The following is a 22,971-nucleotide window of genomic DNA, read 5'->3' as shown; positions in this document are numbered from 1 at the left end:
ATGTTTTGAAATAAAAAATGAAACCATTCAAAATATTTTCATAGAATAAGATTAAAGTTTAGGAAAATATGCTTAATTAAAATGTAAACAATTTCAAGAATAAAAGCTTCAAATTCTATTAATATCATACTCTGATACTGGTATAAAGAATACTCCTAGAGTAAAACAAGATTTCTTAAGATATTATATATCCTAGCTGTCCAAAAAATACAAGGAGTGGGAAAGCAATCTGAATGATGAATTTTTTGTATAGACAATTTAAAAGGATCATTAGAAAAATCTGGATAGACAATTTTGTCATAATAATGTGAACAATTGCCACATGACTCTTCATTAAATATTTCATTCAATTTATTTCTGATTGTGATTGGAGGATATTTATAACAAAACGCAGATATATTAAGATACTTCAAAGTCAAGTCATAAGTAAGAATCACAAAACTATTAGGCAAGCTAATTATCAAAAAATATTTAATAAGACAAGCAATGTATTAAAACTTTAATGGTGTGTGTATGTTTTCATTACAGAATAGTGTGACAAATGAATAAGATAATGAAGAGGCAAGGATACTTCTCATTCATGTTGAACAAATTTGCTGTGTCAATGAGATATTCATTTTCTAAAGAATGCAGGGAACGAATCTATTAGTATCAATGTAAGTGATAATAAGAAGTCATTAAATAAGCAGATGGACTGTTACTTATATATAATTATCAGAAAAAGTTAAGGAGCAAAAAAGCACTATGTTTTCCACTATAGGAAATAAGAAAGTTAACATAGTAGAGAACATTTTATTATTGTAAATTTTACTATATACACCCCACAGGATAGTTTTTCTTGTATTTTATGTAAAAGAATAAAAAAAAAATTACTATTAATTTCCAAACTAAGTGATTTTTTGAAGAAAAACATCGTAACACTTAAGAAAAAGTAAATCCTCTTTCAAGAGAAAGATAAATATAGATAGAAAAGTAGATATTAATAAGTGTACATCAAAAGGTTCATTCAAAAATAAAATTAAAAGATAGTGTAATTCTTTCTATAAACTTTTTGAAGTACCCTCCTATATACATTCTTACTGAGTAAAATGACAATATTAACACAAATGAAAATATTTTTCTATGATTGCCATTGAAAGGTACAACAGAATACAAAATTGTATTGAGGAGAGTGACAGGTGGCATGTAATTATTTCACATAGAAACAATCCCAACAAATTTCTTTTTGATAACTTGCAGATAAAATTCTGTCTTCTGACAAATCTTAGTATTCCTAGAAAGGTAATAAAAGAATACTCTGAACCACTTTTTATGGAGCAACCCATCCCTATGGGATCAATAGGGTATACACAATTTTAACTCCTTTTCACTCCTACACATTAGCTTTCTAAAGAAACAGTGACCATAGATTTTTCAATTTTTCTCGACAGTTATAGTCAACAGAAATCTAGCAGGAATGTTTAAAGATATGACTTGATATTACAGGTGGTACTAGTGAAAAGTTTGATAGAGACAATTATGCTGAAGAAAAGTAGATAACCAAACACACAAAAAAATCTAAATTGATGGTAGTTATTTGCTTTGGATTTCCATGATTTTGATCCACATTTCCTTCTCATTTAACAGATTTTGGAAATAATAATGGATGTTGACATTAGTCAAACTTCTAGCAAAATATCTGAGAGTAGAGAGCAATTAAATGCACTGTGAAGGAAATTAAGGAACTTAAATGCTCTGTAACAGGGGCAAATCACAAGCAGTACATAGGAAAATGGAACAAAATATAACAAAGCATGGGCAAGTCTTTCTGTAACAACAACAACAACAACAACAACAAAAACACCTTACTTTTCAGGCAAAGAAAGTGCATTCTTTAAAACTTGTGTTTTATGGGAAAAATAAGTAATCTGTGCTCTCAAAAGATTTGGGAAAATATACATTTGGTGATACAAGAGATTTTTAAGATGAAATCCTAAAATAACTCACAAATGAAATAAGATGGTTATGAAGATGATAGGAAAAAGTGAAGTTTAATAAATGTATGTAAGAAAAATTAAAAGGAAAAATGTTTAGTCTGCATTTTAATATAATAACCAATGTGGCATTGATTGAACTTATGATGTAGAAGAAAAAACTTCCTGGTTTAAAAGGAAAATAAATGAAATATTTGAGAAGAAAAGAAATTTATGACAAAGAAATGCATACTAAAATATATATCTCAAATCAAAGGACTAGAATAATGAAAAAGGGAACAACTAAACAAGTTCCAGTAGATATAAACTTTCCCAAGCAGAAGACATGGTTGAGATTGTTAAAATCAATATCGAAGTATTAACTTAAAAGAATGAAATACTGCCAGCAGATTGTACCCTGGTAAACATTTTGAATTTTGAGAACGATGTGCCAGTTTTTTAAGCTGTCATTTCTCAATTCCACATTTTCTCTTGTATATTCCGCTTTTGAGACGAGAACTGAAACTCTGTAAACCACTTTTCTGCTTTAGCACCTGGTTCCCTGGTAAGATCTGATATCACAGGGTGGCAGAGGGAGACTGAAAGACTAGAGAAGGGCGAAGTGTCTTGCTCATTTATGTTTGCTTCCTGTTCTTGTGTCAACCCATGTTTTCTTCATTCTAGCAGTAACAGTCTGTTCTGTAGCATCAGTTGTATGTAGTTTGCAGTTTTCCCCATACTTGCAGGGTCATCCGCATGGAGACCATTTGGAGCCATCAGCTCCAGCAGATTGGCATCTTCTCCTCAGAGGTCTGGGTCTCAGTCCAAGGGGCCCCTCTTCCATGCTGTCATCAGCTCCAGCTAAGCAGTGCCCCAATTACAGGTGTCTGAGTTTCAGCTGCACGGGGAACTTCCTCCAAGCTTATAAATCTTAATAATTTCATTTTTTTTTTTTTTAATTTCAGCTCCTCAGACCCAGGGGTGGTAGCTATTTCCTTGCATTGATATTTTTATGATATAGTTGCTCTTATTGACTTTCTGGCTAGTCAGTTAATTTTTATGCCTACTGAGCAAATCTATATATTGCCTTTGTTTAGAATAACTGAAAAATGATTGGTCTGATTTCTGCCTCTTGACTGCAAGTTAACTAATATAAACATAGTCAAAGAGGAATGCGTAAAGGGTCATGAAAATCAACTACAATGTATATTGAGAAGTTAAAATAAAAAAAATCTATAGGTATAAAGGTGTCACTGGACTTCCACATCTCCCTTAAAAAAAAAAAAAAAAGAATGTAAAATGTAAGTAACTAGATTTTAAAGATGCAAGGTTTGAGACATTAAACCACTCAAGCCAATTTTCAAACAATGTGAGAAAACAGAAAAGTTTCTTTTAGGCATAAAGCCTAATTAATTATATAATTAGCACCTTCTTTCTGGAAAGTAATAATAATAATAATAATAATAACAACAACAACAACAACAACAATAATAATAATAATAATAATAATAATAATAAAAGTGACATGCATCCATCTGGAAATGATTAATTTCAGGGATATATATGAGGAACTTCATAAACCAGAATAAAAAAGAGAATACAGGGAAATAGAAACAAGGAAAAGACTTAAGAATATACTTCCAAAAGAAGATATGCAAATGAATAATACATATAAAAAAGGTGTTCAGTCTCATTAGTTATTAGGGAATGTGATAGCACTGTCCACCAGAATGGATAAAAATAAAGGCTGGCATTATCATGTGAGTAGGTTACGGAACATCCAGAATTTGAATAAACTGTTAATCTGTGGGTAAATTAGAAAAAAACACTTCCAAAAACTTTAAAGCATATCTACTAAAACTGAGCACAAGAAATACTGTAAATCCTACCAATTTCAGTTCTAGGTCTATATTCAGCTAAACTGTATACATATGTTCATCAAAGTATACCCACAAGGATGTTCATAACAGCATTATTCTTTATAGCCACGAATGTCCCAAAACATTAAGCAGTTGAGTGTAGGAGAAAAAATAAATACAATTTTGGTATCTCAATACAGGAAAATAAACTACAAAGACAATTATTAATACTAACTTTTGTTAAATTCTGAATTTCAAGACACTGTGAAATTTGTCAGAATCAAAATGTAGTCATTTGTGTTAAAACTATAACAAAAGGAGCAGGGGAAGACCAAGAAGGGAGGGTTCTCATACACATATACCTGATAACAAGAACTATCACAAAAGACTCTGCAAAAATCACAACCTTGTACGAAAGGAAGACTTCTGTGAGGACATCCCTCAGTAACTGCCTATTCAACATCGGACTGGCACCGCCCTACTGATCCTTGCAGCCAAGGATAATTGTTTCAAAATGATTTATGTAATCCTCTTCATTTTTCTTTTGTCTTTCTGTATCTCCCCAAATATGCCTGCTGAATTCCCATTGCAATGCTTACTCCTGAATAAATATCTTTTTTTTTTCTTTTTAGAAAACCTCTTTCTTTGTTATTTAGGTTTGACAAAATAATACAGAGTGAAGTCAGGCAGAAATTAATGAATAAGAAAACAGTAGGAAAAAAAAGCATAGCCTCTGTGCATGCTCAAATTTAATTAAAAATAAAAATCAAACCAAATAATGACCCTGACAAATGCTAAGACAAAATGAAATTACTTATAAAGCTAACACAGAAAAATAACTAATTAGGAGGACAATAACAATATAAAAGGAGGATATAATAATATGAAATGGATTATTATTAGTAGTCATAAAATTAGAAGCAATGTATGACTGTCATCTGCTAAATTTTAGAATCTTAGTAAAATAGAAATTTAAAAAATACATATAATGTACATAAAATTTTTACTATTATTTCTTTCTCATGCTCAAGAAAATATACTTCTTGTGCTTCAGACAGTTTTAGCAGATAAATGGCAGAAAGTGTCTTATTCATGTTAGGATGTTATTATGCTAAAATAAGCTTCATATTGTAATGGAAAATATTGCAAAATGATTTATAGACCAACATAGATGTAAAATCATAGCTAAAATATAGAATGTAGCAAAATATTTTTTAAAAAATGCAATATGAACAAGTAAGTTTTATTTTAGATGCATAATATGATTTATAGTTCGAATACTAATATAAATTACCATTTGAATAGAGTAAATAAAAATGATCATTTTGACAAACTCTTAGAAGGAATTTAATAAAACATAAAATCAAATCTGATTTTTAGAAATAAAATCTCCACTCAGAACACCACAGACAATAAGATACAATCCTTAACATTTTACAGTCTATGTATCTCAAGTAACACCTGACAATACAGACTATAAAGGTTTTCCAGTTAGAGGACAGTGACAAATACACTTGCTATCGCTTCTCTTTTTTATTATTCTAAAAATAGTAGCTACACAACAAGAAGGAAATAAATGTAAGTATTTAGAAGGCAGAGACAAAATTTCAGTATTAGTTTACCATGTGTTTATCTTCCTAGAAAACCTATTATTATAAACTAAAAAACAAATAGAGCTAACATATACATTTATTAAAACGGCTATTATAATCATATACATAAACTATTTACTCCACTTGAATTATTAGTATATAAATAGGTAAACAAACATGTAATACGTAAAATGTTCAGAAAATATAAATAAATGTGAATAACTTCAGAAAAAAAGACTAACTTATGTCAAAATTAAAAGCTATTAAAATACACAGTGAGTGATTTTAAAACATGAAAGTTCAGGGATGTTCTCAGTTCAAAATATTTTAAATTTAAAAATTACACACTTTCTCAATTAATGTGTAAATATTTATTTGTAGGCAAAATCCTAAAGGGAATTTTTGGGCGTACCTTTTCGAAAAATGAGAAATTTGTACTAAAGTTAAAATAAAAGAACATACAATATAACCAAGAAAAAACTTGTAAAACAGTAATTATAAGAAATATGTGTTACTTCTGAATTAAATAGAATATATAATACGAATATTTATTTGATGTGTGCATGTGTGAATGTACACGTATCCAGTGTGTTAATTCACTTTTTCCCTAAAATGATATATATGATGCTAAGTATATAATTTTAATCTGAAGTAAATCTGAATGAAGCCTGAAGAAGCCTAAACCTTGAGAATCATAAAAATGGCAGGGTAGGACTTTCCAGTGCTCAGCCCCCCACAGAAACTTCAATTTGAACAATTATCCATGCATGAAAATACCTTCACAAGAGCTAAGAAAACCCAGTGACAGATTGTATCACCTGGGTATAGCAGAGAAATAAGAAAAGTCTCAGTGAAGTGAGTAGGAAGGAGACATTTACGTTATCTAAGTCATCTCTCCACAAACCCCAGGCAGCACACTATGGAGAGAGGCAACTTCCTGCTTGGGGGAAGTGAACACTGGAATTTGCCTGAGACCCCAACACCGGGTCTGTCTTAGTAACACCAGGTGCCAGGCAGGTCCCCACTGCTGCAGACTCCAGGCTGTCCCTGCAGGCTGAACCTTCAGGTCTTCCCTGGCACCAGGCTGGATCCCAAAGCTCTAGGCCTGCCTGGTGGATTTGTTCTCCAGGCTACCCCACTGATAGTCCAACCCCAGTGGTCCCAGGCTCCTATTGGCCCGAAGCTGGGGCTAGCCTCAATAGCCTGGGGGATTAGAGCCTAACCCAGTGCCAGTCCAGTCCCAACAAACACAGTCTCCAGGCCTGCACCAGGGCCAAGTGAGCTCCAGCAGCCCCTAGCACTAGACTGCCCCAGCACCAGGTTCACCCCCGACAGGCCTAGTATCAGGGTTGTACTGTGGATCCAGCCTCCAGATCCACCCCCGTGGATACTGACTTTAAGCCCGCACTTGCAAACTCAGGCTCCAGGTACACCCCTGAGAAACCAATCAACAGGTCTCAGTAGATCCAGCCTCAGGGCTCAACACAGCAGACCCATGTGCCAGGTCTGACTGCCTGAAGACTTCAAAAGACTCCAAGGACCTTGTCAGGTGGCAGATGAATCTCTGCACAGAATCTCTGAACTGGCTGACTACTGAAGAGCTTTCCCAGACAAGCCAGTTTGCAAAGACTGGAATAAGTCTTTAGTTCTTTAAATGTATGTACACCAAAACATGCCCACAAGGATCAAGAACAATCAGGAAAAAATGACGGCTTTAAAAGAACAAAATAAATCGCCAGTAACTACTAATAGTAGATTTTATATGTTCTTACCACCAAAAACTAAGCATGTGAACTAATGCATATCTTAATTAGCTTGATTTAGCCATTCTACAATGTACACATATTTCAAAACATCATGTTGTACATGATAAATATATACAATTTTTGTTTGTCAAGTAAAAAATTCTTAGTGTAATATATGTGCAATTGAAAGAATAAGTGGATATATAATGTTAATGGTGATACATTTGAAAATATTGCTGTATCTTACATAATAATAGAAGTATAGAAATATGCCTAGTCAAGTAGAATACACAGAAGGCTCAATTTGAACCTCACTGCTAATAAAAATTTTGCATTTAAGCCAAATAATTTTTCAAAACAAATTAATTTTTTGGAGGCGGCAACAAATGCAAAGAGTGTATTTACAAATGTGGTTTGAAAAAGACATTTTTCATTGCAATACTATTGAGAAAGCTCTTAGTAAATGCTACTAAAAATAAAAGGTTTATATTAAAATATTTATTTGAAGACTGTAAATAGTTCAGTCTTTATCCTCTGCAATTCACTTTATAGAAATTCTTCCTAAGGAAATAATAAAAAATGTGGCAAAGAGTTTACACTAATGGTTTTCAATGTAGCTTTGTTTTAATATCAAAATTTGAAAAATATTTTACATATATATATAGATATAAATATTTTAGATATATTCAGATATTTTAGATGTCAAAAAAAGAGACTAGTTTCATTTAGTTTTGTTTGCATAGTGTGGACTGCTCCATAGCCATTTAAATTTAAATTTCTTAGAATTTTTAATGATATGCAAAGCACTTATTTACAATTTAGGTGACAGAAGCATTTTATTTACTTTTAAACAATGTACTATAATAGTAACTTTGTAAATACACATGCTCACATTTAGAAAAAACATTTACATTATCAAAGTTATTATGAGTAACTAAGTTACATAGAGCAATTCATTCAAAATTCACTCAGTACATTTGGTGAATGTGTATTAATGCAAGGGAAATAACCGTGAATGAAGCAGACAAAATTGAACACGTTTGCTAATGAAAAGAAATAGAGGACAATAACATAAGTAATTTCAAGAACCGTGAGTAAACACAGTTTGGAATAGTGTGCATGGCGGTCTATTTTAAATAGTATTTTCAGTAATAATTGTCTGTGTGGACAAATTTTGAGATGAAATTGACCCGGACACATGAGGCTTGGTGGAAGCTGCATCTCAGACAAAGGAAAAGAGCACATCCAAAGTCATTGAGCTGGGTTAGAGCTTTCCATATTTGAGTCACAGATAAAAGGGCAATTTGACTGATGTATAGTGAAAAGAAGTAGAGAAGGTAGGTTAAGATCCACTGGGGCCCCTTTAAGTAAAGATTTGCACTGTATTCTAACTGCAAGGAGAAGTCCTTGAAGAAGACTGACTTATGGTTTGAATTTGTAAATGGATCAGTCTGGAATCATTAACAAATGGACTGTAAGGGAAAGAGAGGTAGGAAGACCAGATTGGAAGCATTGGCAGTTGTCCAGGAAGGAGATGTTATTAAATTTGTTGAGGGCCATGGTTCTCATGGGAGTAAAAAGGACTGTATTATGCCACCCCCAGGGATATTAAGTGATGTCTGAAGACATTTTTGCTTGTTACACAGGATGGGAGGATGCTGGGCAGTACTGCTGGCATCTAGTGGGTAGAGGTACAGGATGCTGCTAAGTACCCGACCATGCACAGAACAGAACTGTATGTACCCTCAGCAATTATCTGGCCCAAAATATCAACAGTGTTATGGTTGAGAATTTCTGACTTAGGGTGATGGGAATGGAGATGCTTGAAAAGTGGGGGGACTGGTATAATCATGCAAAGAAATATATATCAAGCACTAAATTTTGGTAATCTTTTGAACACTACTCAACTGTTTTACTAGAAAGGGTATCAATATTCTCATAAAATATATTTGATACTTCTTTAGTCAGTAATTAATGTGAAGAAATTTTGGTTTCTGTTTTATATAGAGAGCAGCAGTCTTTGTCAATTATCCATAAAGAATAACTTTACAAATATCAAAAACTTACTTACTAAAAGTTATTTTAAAAAGAATATTCACTCAATAACTTTTCTTTCAGATAAAGAAAAGGAAAATCTACTCACTTGCCGTTCAATGCTGCCACACCAACTGTGCTCCGAGCAATCGACATACTGGCTACAAAAGTCCACTGCTGGCTCTGAGGATCCCACCTCTCCACTGTGTTTAGATAGCTCCAGCCGTCATGGCCCCCCACAGCATAAATAGGGCCTTCAAGTACTGTTACACCTAAAACATTGGAGAAATGAATATTGTGTCTATAGTTAATAATATGTTGTACACTTAAAAATCTGTTCAGAGGGTGGATCTCACGTTAAGTGTTATGTGTAGAACACAATAAAATTAAAGTTAAAAAAATTGAATTGATTTATTTTACAGTGAGATTTTAAACATCAAATTAACAGTATAAAACTATGACTTCATTCAGTACTGAGCACAATTGTTAAGAAGCAATTGCGATGAGGTAGAAACTATATATTATTAGTTGCATAATTCCATTAAAGTGAAAACAAAATTTAGAATCAAAAATGATTAAGACCTGGATACTTTATAAAAGAAAACTACTTGCCTTATTTATGACCATATGAAGAAGCAAATCTAAAAATCAAAGATGATATGCCTTGTGCCTCTATTTTGAAGAGATTTTTTACACTACAATTTAAAGTACTTTGTTACTTTAAGGAATGTTACATTAAAACAATGTAATATTATCGATTTTAATTTCAGGATAGTGATATCTGTTTTTTGGCTTTCCAGTAACTGTAATTAATTTATCTAAAATTTAAAAAATATGGCATTTTTCATATTATTAGCTGAAATCACTAAACAAGTAAGAGAAATAAAATTAATAGTGAGTCATTGATGAGATGATATATACAATTTTTTCCCACTGCTTTTCCAGTAAATTCAGTTCTTCATAGATAATTTTTTGAAATGCCAAACACTTGCTAAATATTTAAATATCATGTTAATATTGACTGAAGTCATCTTTTTATCTGTAGGGAAATTCTGATGAATATTCCCCAAAAGGATTAAATTTCATGTCTAATTGTCAAGAGCTATGAAGCATCTGTGAGTTTACCCTGCCACAAATCTCTGCATATTGATGGAAGACATGATTTCTGGGTCAAAAAGGAAGTGTAGTTTATTACTTATAACAACAGCAGTAGTCAGAGTATCACCAAGTTTTTCTTTCTTTTTTTTTTTTTTGAGTGGTTCTAAAAGCCCCAATTGCCACAGGGTGACCCTAAAAGGATCAACAAAATGGCCTTAACATTTCCCTCTGCTTGACCAAACTTTAGACAGGTTCATCCTGCTTCTGGAGCCCTGACTGCACTTCCCTGAGAGCATTTACTTTAGAAAACTTGTCATTGCAAATTCTCTGCTTCTTTGAGATGTAAAAACAACTCCTTGCCAGTTTTACACCCCTGTACAATCTTTCTCAAGGATCAAGGAGTCATCTCTTTTAAATGTGTTGGGAAAATAGAATAATTTAATCAGGCTCTCTTGCCTTGGGTCCAGTTGTGGGTGGTGCAGCACATTCTTTGTAAATAATTTGTGTGTGGGTGGAGTTACTGCACATGTGTGGCATCATGACTTGGCTAGGGTCTACTGCCTCAGGCAGCCACTCTGCACAGCCATGCTCTCAAACCTATGGCTCCAAGGACCTTTTGTCCAGTTACCTAGCTCCTAGACCTGCATCTGAAGGGTTTTGTGACTCAGTCTGTGAACGGGCTTGAGGAGTCTGTGAGCTCCAGACCCAGCCCTAGCTCAACAATTGGCGTGGGCAGGATTAGGGGCAGGTAAAAGAGTGCTACAACTGGCATAGTCTGTGACAGGATTCTGAGCAGGTACAGAAGCCAAAACCCCTTAGAAGAAGGAGGAAATGTGGCTACTTTTGAATATGCTCTGCCCTTTGGCCACCCTCCTGCTGACCAGGATCTTGTTGCTGAGCACTGCATTGCAAGGCAGCATAGACCAGGCAGTACAATGGAAAACCACTTGGGAGAGGGAGGAAATGTGGCTATCCTTCAGCATGTGGTGCCCAGTGGCCACTTTTCTGCTGGTCGGAGCCCACCTGCTGCTGACTATGATGCAAACTGATCAATATTTGTGGCAGAAAGCAGAGTTGTTGGTGAATGACCCGCAGCTGCTGGAAGATTCAAAGTGGAAAGAAGAGTTGTTGGAAGCATGAATAAATGTCCTGGAGGATGACGTGAAGCGACTGGCCACTCCTGCCTCTCACACCAGGGAAGATGACCAACCAAGTGGTAAGTTAGGGGAAACTGTGCATCTCTGGGCATGACCTATTGTGCACAAGAAATTGAGGCACGAGCAGCCTATGGAACCAGAAGAACAACTGGTGGGTGATCCACAGGTGACCCAGTTCACCACCTATGTCCCATATACCCAGGTTAAACTGGTTGACCTGGGGAGAGAGTTCAGGCAGAAACATGGGGAGACCCTGGCTGCTTGGCTGTTGTGGTTATGGGACCTAGGGGTGGATAGTGTGATGTGCTCTGGTGAGGAGATGGAGAAGTTGGCCTCCATTGCCATATACCTGTCCCTGAGGCAGTGGCTGCAGAATGGCCACAGATATGCACAAGGGTGAGGTGATCACTCCTTGATGGACTGGGTGAATGCAGCTGCCTGAACTGTGTTCTAGCAAATGCTAGAGAACTGCCCAAGATTGTTAGTAAGTGGCAAACATATGCTGAGTTGGTCCAAATCATTGGGGAGCTGGGGATGAGGCAGTCCATGTTTAATGTGAACGCTTGTGGCCTGGACGATAAAAATTTTACAGGCAACATGAGAGACATAGTGCTGCAAAATGCCCTGTCATTGTCCTCTGGGTCACTGATAGCGGTACTGGCCCCATACATTGGTTGTCCTATACATGAGGTAACGACCATGATAGCTGGCTTGGGTGAAGTAGAGGATAGAAGACAAGCAAAAGGGTGCCAAAAGGTGGCTAAGACCAAACTCCCAAGAAATGCTCAGGACTTTATCCCGAGGGGACCAAGCAAGACTAGCCATAAGCAGATGTGACTTGACTTGTTTGCAGCAGGGGTTGATAACAAGAAAACTGACTGGCAGCCAAATGCAGTTCTGTTTACCTTGTGGCAACAATTGCATCCTGAACAGCATTTCACTAAATGTCCAGAAACAGGTAGCAAGGTACGCTCGGTGGATTTAAAGGATTTTTTGGTTCCTCCTAAGGAGGCAGATGAACTGTTCCATGTCAATTAGGGAAAAGGCCAAGGTGCTTGTCTTTTGGGGGCAGGGGAGGACCGGAGGCCTCACATTGAATTGGGAATATATTGGTCAAGGACAAATGTGCAGCGTGTTTTGGCATTGGTGGATACAAGTGCAGAACACAGCCTGATATGTGGCAATCCAGATAAGTTTCCAGGGGCCACAGTCCATATAGATGGCAATGGAGGACATACTGCTGAGGTCAAAGCTGTGTCATTTGCTTTGGGCATAGGAAGATTACCTCCTTGTGTATATACTGTATGTGTATCTCCCGTAGCTGAATACATTTTGGGTATGGATGTACTTTATGGTTTGCACCTGCAAACAACAGTTGGACAGTTTGGGCTACAAATACGGACAGTGAAACCTATGTTATGAGGATACCCTAAACATGACCCACAGGTGTTACCCAAGCAAAGACATGTAGTTAATGTAAAGCAGTATCACCTACTGGGAGGACATGCAAAGATAAGTGCCCCTATATCATAATTAGAGAAAGTTGGCATTATTCATCCAGCTCATAGCCCATTTAATGCTCTGGTATGGCCAGTGAAAAAAACCTGATGGTACCTGGAGAATGACTGTAGATTATCGAGAACTGAATAAAGTAGTGCTTCCTCTGCATGAAGCTGTACCTTTAGTTCATGACTTGATGGACCAGCTGACGACTCAGCTGGGGACTTATCATTAGGTATTGGACCTCACAAATGATTTTTTTTCTATTCCAATCTCAGCTGATAGCCAAGATCAGTTCCCCTTCACCTGGGAAGGAAGACAGTGGACATTTTAGGTATTGCCCCAAGATTATCTGTATAGCCCAACCATCTGTCATGGTTTGGTGACAGGGGACCTAGCCAAGTTGAGTAGGCCCAGCACAGTTACAATGTTTCACTACATTGATGACATGTTACTAACCTCTGATTCTCTTGCAGATTTAACCCAGGCAGTTCCAATGCTGTTAAGTCATTTGGAACAATGTGGGTGGGCTGTGAACACAGTCAAAGTGCAAGGACCTCGGCTGTCAGTCAAATTATTGGGAGTGGTCTGGTCTGGTCTGGGTAAGACAAGGGACATCCTAGAAGCTATTATAGATAAGATACAGGCATATCCTCAACCACAACTGTAGCTCAGCTACAGACATATTTGAGACTTTTGGAGTATTGGAGAGCTTTTGTACCCCATATGGCCCAAAAGGCACATCCACTGTATGCATTAACATAGAAAGGAGCCCTCTGGGATTAGACTGAGGAAGGAGAACAAGTTTATCTGGCTACAAAAATGGCAATACAGAAAGTACAAGTTTTACAATTGTCCAACCCCACTAAGCCTTTTGAGTTAGACTTACATATAACCCAGGAGGGGTTAGGATGGTGTTTGTGGCAGGACCGATTCTGCACACCTATAGGATTCTGGTCTCAACTCTGGAAGGGTGCCGAAGTACATTATACCCTAATAGAAAATCAGTTAGCAGCTGTGTATTGTGCCTTGATAGTCACTGAAGCTATCACAGGAACTGCCAAAGTCCTAGTAAGGGCGACATACCCCATAATAGGTTGGCTGTGCACACATGGGCAACCAGTCCTAAAATGGGTGTATCTCAGACTCCCACTCTGTCTAAATGGGGAGCATATATAGAACAAAGGAGCACTGTGTCAACGAGTCCTCTGTCCAAAGAGTTGCAAACTGTGCTAGGCCCAGTAGAGGTTGTAGAGGAAACTTTGACACAACCGTTACCCATGGAGGTGGAGGCTACACCTTTCCATGAGGGACAGGGACCAATCACAGAGTAAACTTGATATACAAATGGCTCTAGCATGAGATATTCAGCATCATGAACAGTGGTTGCTATCCAGCCCTTAACAGATACCATGTGGTATGAAAATAGCACAGAGCAAAGCAGTCAATGGGCTGAATTGAGAGCAGTATGGATGGTGCTAAAAAATGAGCCTGGGCCATTAACCATCTGTACGGACAGCTGGGCTGTGTTCAAAGGTTTAACCCTTTGGATCTCTACTTGGAAATATCAATGGTGGATGGTAGGCCACCGACCCCTGTGGGGGAAAGCCATATGGCAAGTGTTATGGGAACTGGGATATGAGAAATAAGTAACTCTTTTCCATGTCACAGGACACTTCCCCTTAGCCAGTCCAGGAAATGATGTAGCTGATGCCTTTGCTAAAGTAAGATGGCTGGAAAGAGCCCCAGGTACTGATGTAGCCCAGTGGTTACATTGAGGAATGCAGCATGCTTGAAGTAAAACCATGTGGATGGAGGCTCAAAGATGGGCCCTGCCTATAAAATGGGAAGATGCAGTGAATGCCTGTCGTGCTTGTCCAGTGTGTGCTCAAGAGAGTCCACATCCCCACTGGATGCCCCATACAGATGGGCAAATAATCGAGGAAGGGTGCCCGTGACTTGATGGCAAGTGGACTTTGCCGGACCACTGCCAAGGTCAGAGAATTTCAGATACATCTCCACAGCTATGATACGGCTACTTGTCTTCTGTTCATTTGGCCTTGTAAGGCCCCAGACTGGGCAAACACTGTGAAGGCATTGAATAGCCTTACGGCTGTGTATGGTTGACCTGTAGGTATAGACAGTGATAATGGAACCCACTTTACTAGACATGGGGTTCAGAGGTGGGCCTCCCAGTTGCCCATTCAGTAGAAGTTACATGTGACATATCATCCCGAGGCAGTAGGAATGATTGAATGGTACAATGGCCTTTAAAACAGGGACTAAGGCTATCTGCCCAACCCCCATCCCTGAAGGGCTGGACATGGCAGTTATGGCCAACAGTCAGGATTCTAAATGAGAGACCCCATAAGGGCGGACCCTCTCCAGTGGAAGCTCTGTTGCATAGGGCTGCAGCACCTATACAGCTGCAAATCACTACTAAAGATAAGCTTTTGAAGCCAGGATATGGCAAGAATGGAAATATTCTTTGACCGGCCCCAACCTGTTTGCAACAGTACAATAGGAATGGCCTTGGAGAATAAAAGCCCCCCCATATATGCTGGGTAGGTTTAATAGGGCCTTGGGGAAAAGGAGTAGAGGAAGAGTAGCAAGTTTCACCTTGGGTGACAAGTACCTGGCCTCCTCTAGTAAAGGTAACATGGCCTGGAACAGATAAGTGCTCTATTCCAAAGGACACATTTGTATTATTGTTATGGCCAATTATGAGTTCCCCTATACTGTTACATGTAGAACCTACAGATCCAACAGTTTTGGCGGATAAAGAATGGTATCATGAACAAGGTAAGATATCTATTCCTGCAACCATCCTTTCTCAGGGTGGCAAACTGGCATGTATCTTACCAGAGGGGCAAGAACTTTCCCTATTGGGTACCAATAACTCTTCTGTCTTTTCGCCCATAGTGTTCCGGCTGCAGGCACAACACCTGAGTCACATGATCAGTGTCGGCCTACGGAATAGGCATTGAACTGCCCATCAGCATGACTGCAGCATTCCTACGGAGGAGCACACCAGTGGTGACTACTAACTGGACATATGTGGCTAATAGGTAAAAGGACAGAACTACAAACCTTAAGGCATATTGAACAGACAATAGGTTATGTAAATGTATGGGTCGTTTATGCTCACTAAGGGAACATTGCAGAAGATTCTGAAAGTGTAGATTATACGGTAGGGACCCTGAAGGGGTGGATTGTTGGGAAAATAGAAAAATTTAATCAGGCCCCCTGGCCTTGGGTCCAGTTGGGAGTGATGCAGCACGTTCTTTGTAAATACGTTATGTGTGGGTGGAGTTAGTGCTCATGCATGGTGCTGTGACTTGGCTAGTGTCCACTGCCTCAGATGGCGGCTTTCCGCAGCCATGCTCTCTAACCTACGGCTCCAAGGATCTTTTGGCTGGTTACCTAGCTCCAAGACCTGCGTGTGAAGGATTTTGTGACCCAGTCTGTGAATGGGCTTGAGGGGTCTGTGAGCTCCCGACCCAGCCTTAGCTTGACAGTTGGCCCAGTCGGCAGGATTACAGGCAGGTAAAAGAGCTCGACAAAATGTAATCACCAAGGGAAATAGTGTCTCATCTCCCGGTCTCTTTAGGAGGATGGGAGCCTAACTTCAGTTGACACATTGCTCCAAGTTACAAAACTACTCTAGAAATGAATATAAGAGAAAATTTACTATTTTGGGGGGTAAAGAAAATACAATTTGCCTACGAATCACCCACAAACCCCAGCTCTTAAACACTCTGCCATTTTCATTTTAGTGGCATTGAGTTCAGCTAGAGTTCTGGCCTCCCTTGCTTATCACAATAGCCTTAAATAAAGTCTTTCTTGCCTGTTTGTCCATTGCAATTTTTCCGTTGAGAAGGAAAACCTGTACATGCAGTGGGTTGTATTATAGAAAAGGAAACTAATTTATACTACCCAGTAAACATACATGCCCATTGCTCTGGAAGGAGATATTATCTTTACACTTTTAAGCACACCTGCATTTTACTTTGGAGAGAAGAACTATATTGTCTTAGTTTTTCTGTTATAATATCCTATCAAATGCAGCCTGGAACAAAGTGCAGTCACTAATTTAACTTTAAAGTTGTGTAGGAATGTAAGAGACACATGGAGAATTGTCTCTCAACACTGATGTAAAAATAAAATGACTCATTTATTCATTTAACTATTATTAATTGAATGGCCATTATGTGTCAGAGATTGTTCTTGGCATCAAGGGCACAGTGATGAACAAGGCAGACAAAGTCCCTGCTCTCATTGAACTCCATGTATTAATCAATGAATGTTTAACTACAGTGAAATAAGTGCATTATTCACAATAAGTTTGCTTCACATGTATTACACATTCATAATTTAACAAAGGAAAAAGTAGCTGACTAGAATTAAAAATCTCTCTCATACATACATTCAGCTGAGTGATGCTATTTTACACTCATTAATAAAGAGGTGCATATGGAGGCATAATGTTTTGATGAGCCATAAAGTCAAAAGGCATACACTTCGGATCTTGTTCTTTCTTTAGGCAGCTCAAAGCAAGAAATAGGGATTAGAAAGGATAAGTAAATGAAAAGGTTGGGGCCATTTTAAAAGGAAATAGACCTATCTCATGGGCTTTTAAAAGAAGTAATTATTCACATGTATCAACAATAATTAAATATATTAATATGAAGGGTAAACACCAATGAAATTTTTCAAAAGATGGCACCACTTAGATGTACAGTAGACTTTGGAATAGGTTGTGTAGAATATATTTTAATTGGTTTATGCTCTTTATTCTTGAAGTTACGATATCTGTCAAAAAGGGCCCTATCATTAGCGTAATCTAATGACGTTAATATATTTGGATTGTATTCTAAGAGCAAAGGGAAATCACTGCAGTGTTTATCAATAAAATGGACATGATTGCTATAATATTTATTCTGATTGTTTTGTAGCAAATCAATTGGAGGTTAGTTGCAAGGAGGGAGAAGATTAGAAGGAAGTAGCAGTTATCCATAAAGCAGAAGTCAGTAAGTAGCTTGAACTAGTAGGTTTCAGTGTAAATGGTCAATAGTAGAAATATTTGAGATATATTCTTTTTTTTTTTTTTTTTTTTTGGGGGGGGGAATTGCTGATGGATTGGATTTTGGTATGTGAATGAAAAGGGTGAATCAGGGATAAACTGATTGAATGATTGTATAATTTTTAGGAGGAGAATAAGTTTGGAAACTGTTTGGGGGAAAAATTCAAGAACTAGATTTTGGATATATCACATTTGAGGGTACTATTAGATATCTAAGTGGGCAGTTAAATAGCTCTTTAATGTAGATGTCTGATGTTTGAAGTTCAAGTCAGTGTTGGAGCTACTTGTACAAATTTTGGAGTCATCAACAATTACATGGCATTTAAAGACCATTTTGATCTGTGTGGATATCAGTTCAACCAGCATATATTTAAACATAAAAATTAAAACAATAAAGTTTCTAGAATATAATGGACAAGCATATCTTGACAACTTTTGAAGAAGGCAAATATTTCTTAGGACACAGAAAACACTTAACCATAAAGAAAAAAAAAACACTTTAAATATAAAAATTAATGGCCATTTGAAGTTCCATATAAATTTTAGAAACTCTTTGGAAATTTCCCAAATATTTTCCCAGTATCCTTAATGAAATCATGATTGGAATGACATTGAATATATAGAAATCTGAAGAAAATTAAAATCTTTACAACACTGACTTTTCTAATTCAGAACATGGTATATACCTCCATTTTATTAAGAACTTTCTTAACTCCTCCCAGTAATTTTTCTTTTTATTTTTAATAGAACTTTCATACATCCATTATTGAAATTTTCCCTTAGCATTTGATTTATTTATACCATTGCAATTGGCATTTTTTTTTTGCATTTTCTAATTGTTTTATTAGTAAATAGAAAGAACCTAATTTTTTTCTGTATTGACTATATTCAGTAGCCTTGCTGAATATTTGTAATTAAGTTTTACAAGTTAACTGTATATTCTTTTGGATTTTCCAAATGTACAATTAAGTTATCTGAAAATAATGGCAGTTGTATGTTTTTTCAATATAATTATACATTTTGTTTCTCTATCTTGCTTTATTTCAATGTCATTATGCAGATGCATATTTAGCATTTAAATTTTTATTGCTGAATTGATTCTCTTAAGTTGTTGAAAAAAATTTTAAGTAATGTTTCTTGCTTTAAATTCTAATTTATTAATTATTAATATAGTTACATTAAGGTGCATTTGGTTCCTGAACGCTACTCTTTCACTTTATGTGGATATATATATTATCCATTTACACTTAATGTAATTCATTAAATGCAATTTTAATATTTTTATACCTATTCCATTTACTCTTTTTTGATTTCCTTTCTCCAATATTGCCTTTTCTGCTTTATATGTAGAATATTTTATTTTTTCCTTTTCCCTGTGTTTTAGTTTATTGTTGAGAAAACAGACATCCGTCAGTTTGTCAAACACTTAAAAAAGTTTTTTGGGAAAAAATACATCAGTTTGTCAAATAGTCAAAAAATTACTCAATCGGTGTTCAGATCATCAAAAAAGTTTGACATGATTGAGAGATGTCATGCATGATCAAGATATTCTAGTAATTACAAGGATAAAAAAAGATCCTTGGGCACATGGGAAACATATATATCCAGGACCTTCCACCTTGACAATTCCTTCTTTTCCAGGATTTAGACCCCTCTTTTGTGGACCTTCAAGAAAGTGCTAAACTCAAATTTCTGCCTCTGTCATTCAGAGACTGCAGCAAGACCCAGATGCCAAATTTCAAGTTTGTCTCTTTGACCCTGTGATACAAATGCCTGTAGAAAACAGAAATGAATGCTGAGTTTGCCTTAATGTCCTTTCCTTTCCTTTCACATCTTGTTTCTCAAATTCTGGCTACCTTGGTTTCTCTCTCATTTGATTTACGCATTGTGTTTATGCCTCAAGAATTTGATTTATGCATTTTATTCAGCTTCTACAGTTGTACATGTTAGTAGGCTTATTCAGATACCAGATACTCCTTCAAGGCCAGAAGTTAAATTTGTGTGAGTTACTTTTATTTTTAATTTAAATGGTTAATAATATAATATAAACAAATGTATTTGTCCTTAATGTTTTGTTTTTTTATTTTTATATGTGTAAGAATTTCCCCTATCTCTACCACTTACATAGGGAAGTTTTTTATTCTATGTTGCAATTTCCGTACCACTAAATTAGAGGATGACAGTAGTAATAATCTCGTGGTGTTATGGTGAAGATTATATGAATTATTTTATATAAAGCACTTAAAATCTGTTACAATGCACTCGATTTTTATAAGCTATTATAATTGCTATTATCTTTATACTTAAGTCTCAGGGAGGATGTAAAATGGAAAATTATAAAAGAGGATATGTAACGGTACTATAAGCATATAAAATGCTTGATGTAACAAGTAATCAGAATAATCAGGATATTCAAATAAAACATCATTGGGAGAAAGTTTTAGACACCCCCAAAAAGTTTAAAGTATGACATTATCAAATGTTGCCAAGAATGAGAATTGAGAATTCTTATATCATTGATGATGAAATTGTAATTAGAAACACAACATTGGAAATAGATTTAACAACGCTTAGTACAAATATTAGAATATAGCTTTTAAATTTTTTGAAATATTTTATAATTAAAAATACAATTATTATAGTAAGCAAGATACAACAATTGAAGTACAAGACCTAGAAACTATGTAACCCAATTAGTCAATAAAACATTTAGATCCATCATTAATATTCAACAAAGCTATCTATTTATTTGTTCTAAGGAAATGTTAGAATGTTTGTTGTATTTCTACTAGAGAGAGAATAGAGCCTACATTCTAATGGAGAATACAGACAACAAACACATCAAAATATTGAAAGATTTTATATATTATTATTCTTTGATTAACCAAGGTATTGCCAGTGAGGCTTGTCAGGGCTGGGGGCTCAGCAAAATGCAGAAAAGAGTTGTAGTTAACAGCTCTGGCTTTGGCCTGTACTCAAATTCCAATCCATTGCTATCAACTGTGTAACAGAAAAAATATTTAAAGGCCTTGTATCTCAGTATCTTCATCTTCAGAGGGTACATAACTCATAGCATTGTGTGAAGACTAAATATAAAACACAAATAACAATGGTTGGCAAATAATAAGCTCTTAAATTTTAGTTGTGATAGAAGTCAAACGATCAGGATGGTTTGTCTTAGGAGTGGTCATTAAAAATTAGACATTAAGAATTGCAAGCAGAATGACAGAATAAGTGTAAGATATGTCATCACCCTCAAAACAAATTCGTCTCCCAAAATTATAATTAAATTGTTGAGCAAGTAATATATTCCCAGAATTGTTGTTTATTTTAATAACTCATATTCAAATAGTATTCATGCTTCTCTTGAAAATATTCATACTTCATGTCTCCAGTTTATAAGGAAGATATTTTTGTAGATTGTCACAGGATTTCTGAACGCTAGCTGCCTTACAATGTGATTACACATTTCTTGCAGCTGAGATGATTCCTTTGCAGAAGGGTCTCATTAAGTAGAGTGAATAATTGGGCCAGAATAATTTCAAAATTAGAATAATATATTCAACTACTTCCTTATGTTTACTAAAAATATCTTTACAGATCCGGCAAGGTTAAGAGTGTAAAAATATTTTTCTGTGCTTTATTCAGTATCAATATTAATCCTGAATTAAAAACAAATAATAATCTAATGGAAAGATGAGGAATATCTAAAGTAATTTTTCATTTGGCCAAGCTTAATAATTCCATAATTATTTCTGATAACTTTTTAAAAAGTCTTTTAAATGTTTTATGTTACCAAAATGTACTTTTTCAAAACATATAATTATTCATAAATTTTAAATTATAGCTCCTTACACATATTATTCCTCTTAAGAACTGTGCAGTGAAATATTTATCAGAATTTTTCTATATAATTTTTCTACAAGATAGTTTACTGAAAGAAGGAAGCCACCTCTATTTTTCAGGTAGAATGGCACAAGTTAAAATTGAGCACTTTCCATATGGATTATATAGCTCAAACAATTGCAATGGAGATGTAAGCCTTTGAATATAAAAGTTATCGGAGGATGGTCTGTATATACAAGTCACTCTCCAAAATATTTTCACTTAATAGCAACATTTAAGCCTTTGTAATTTACCTCAAAATATTTATTTTATTATTTCTAAATCAATGCAACCAGAATTAATTTGTTCTCTTGAAAAAGAAATCATTGCTTTTATCTACCTTGTTAATATTATCCATCCAGAATATTGATGAATTTATTCTAAGCTATTAACCGTTCCAATTTAAAGAGAACAAGCAATGTAATTATGCAAAATAATGACAAAGTAAAGCTAATTTTTAGTCTCACTTTACTGTTTGCATATTAGCCATTAATTACATCTTAATTAGAAAGGCACGGGCCTGTGAAATATAAGATTTCCTCTTGTCTAGGTCGAACATGTTTATTTTTAAATTAATAATGCATTTAAACTTCATTTGATTTAATCATTGTGTTAAATAAATTACTACAGCATTACTAACTATTACCTGTGGAAGTCACTAAATATATCTAAATCAACAGTAGCTTCATAAACCTTCATATGACCTTCTGACCATAACTTGTTTTAAATCCTCTTTCCTAAACCATTTTAATTATCATAAATTAGCAACTAGTAAATATTTATAACTAATCATTAGGGTCATTTAATTTCAGTGCTATCAAGTAATTTTACCTCAGAGGCAATAAATAATTAAATAATAATTCATAAAATTGAACACCTTACAATTGTTTTGTGAAAAGAATTAAACAAAAATAACTTGCATAATGGTGACAAAAGAAATGGATGAGTAAAATAATACATATTTTATATACATTACTTTACAAAATTTTCCCTGAGATATTAAATATTTATGTATGTAAATATATGTGTATAGACTTCATGAAAGTTTCCCCTATAATATAATGCA

The 22,971-nt window shown here is 35.4% G+C and overlaps 1 protein-coding gene across 2 annotated transcripts in view; it reads right to left on the bottom strand.

Annotated features, from left to right (window-relative positions):
* The window catches only part of KLHL1 (kelch like family member 1), a 373,250-nt gene that overhangs the window by 29,313 nt on the left and 320,966 nt on the right, over nt 1-22,971 (bottom strand). For both annotated transcript variants that reach the window (XM_063103154.1, XM_063103155.1), the window contains one exon: nt 9,292-9,454. In XM_063103154.1, coding sequence (XP_062959224.1) covers nt 9,292-9,454 — 163 coding nt within the window. The remainder of the gene's footprint in view (nt 1-9,291; nt 9,455-22,971) is intronic.

This window comes from Cynocephalus volans, chromosome 7 (genome assembly GCF_027409185.1).
Source record: "Cynocephalus volans isolate mCynVol1 chromosome 7, mCynVol1.pri, whole genome shotgun sequence".
Lineage (NCBI taxonomy): Eukaryota > Metazoa > Chordata > Mammalia > Dermoptera > Cynocephalidae > Cynocephalus > Cynocephalus volans.
This window is presented reverse-complemented; position numbering and strand designations above follow the sequence as displayed.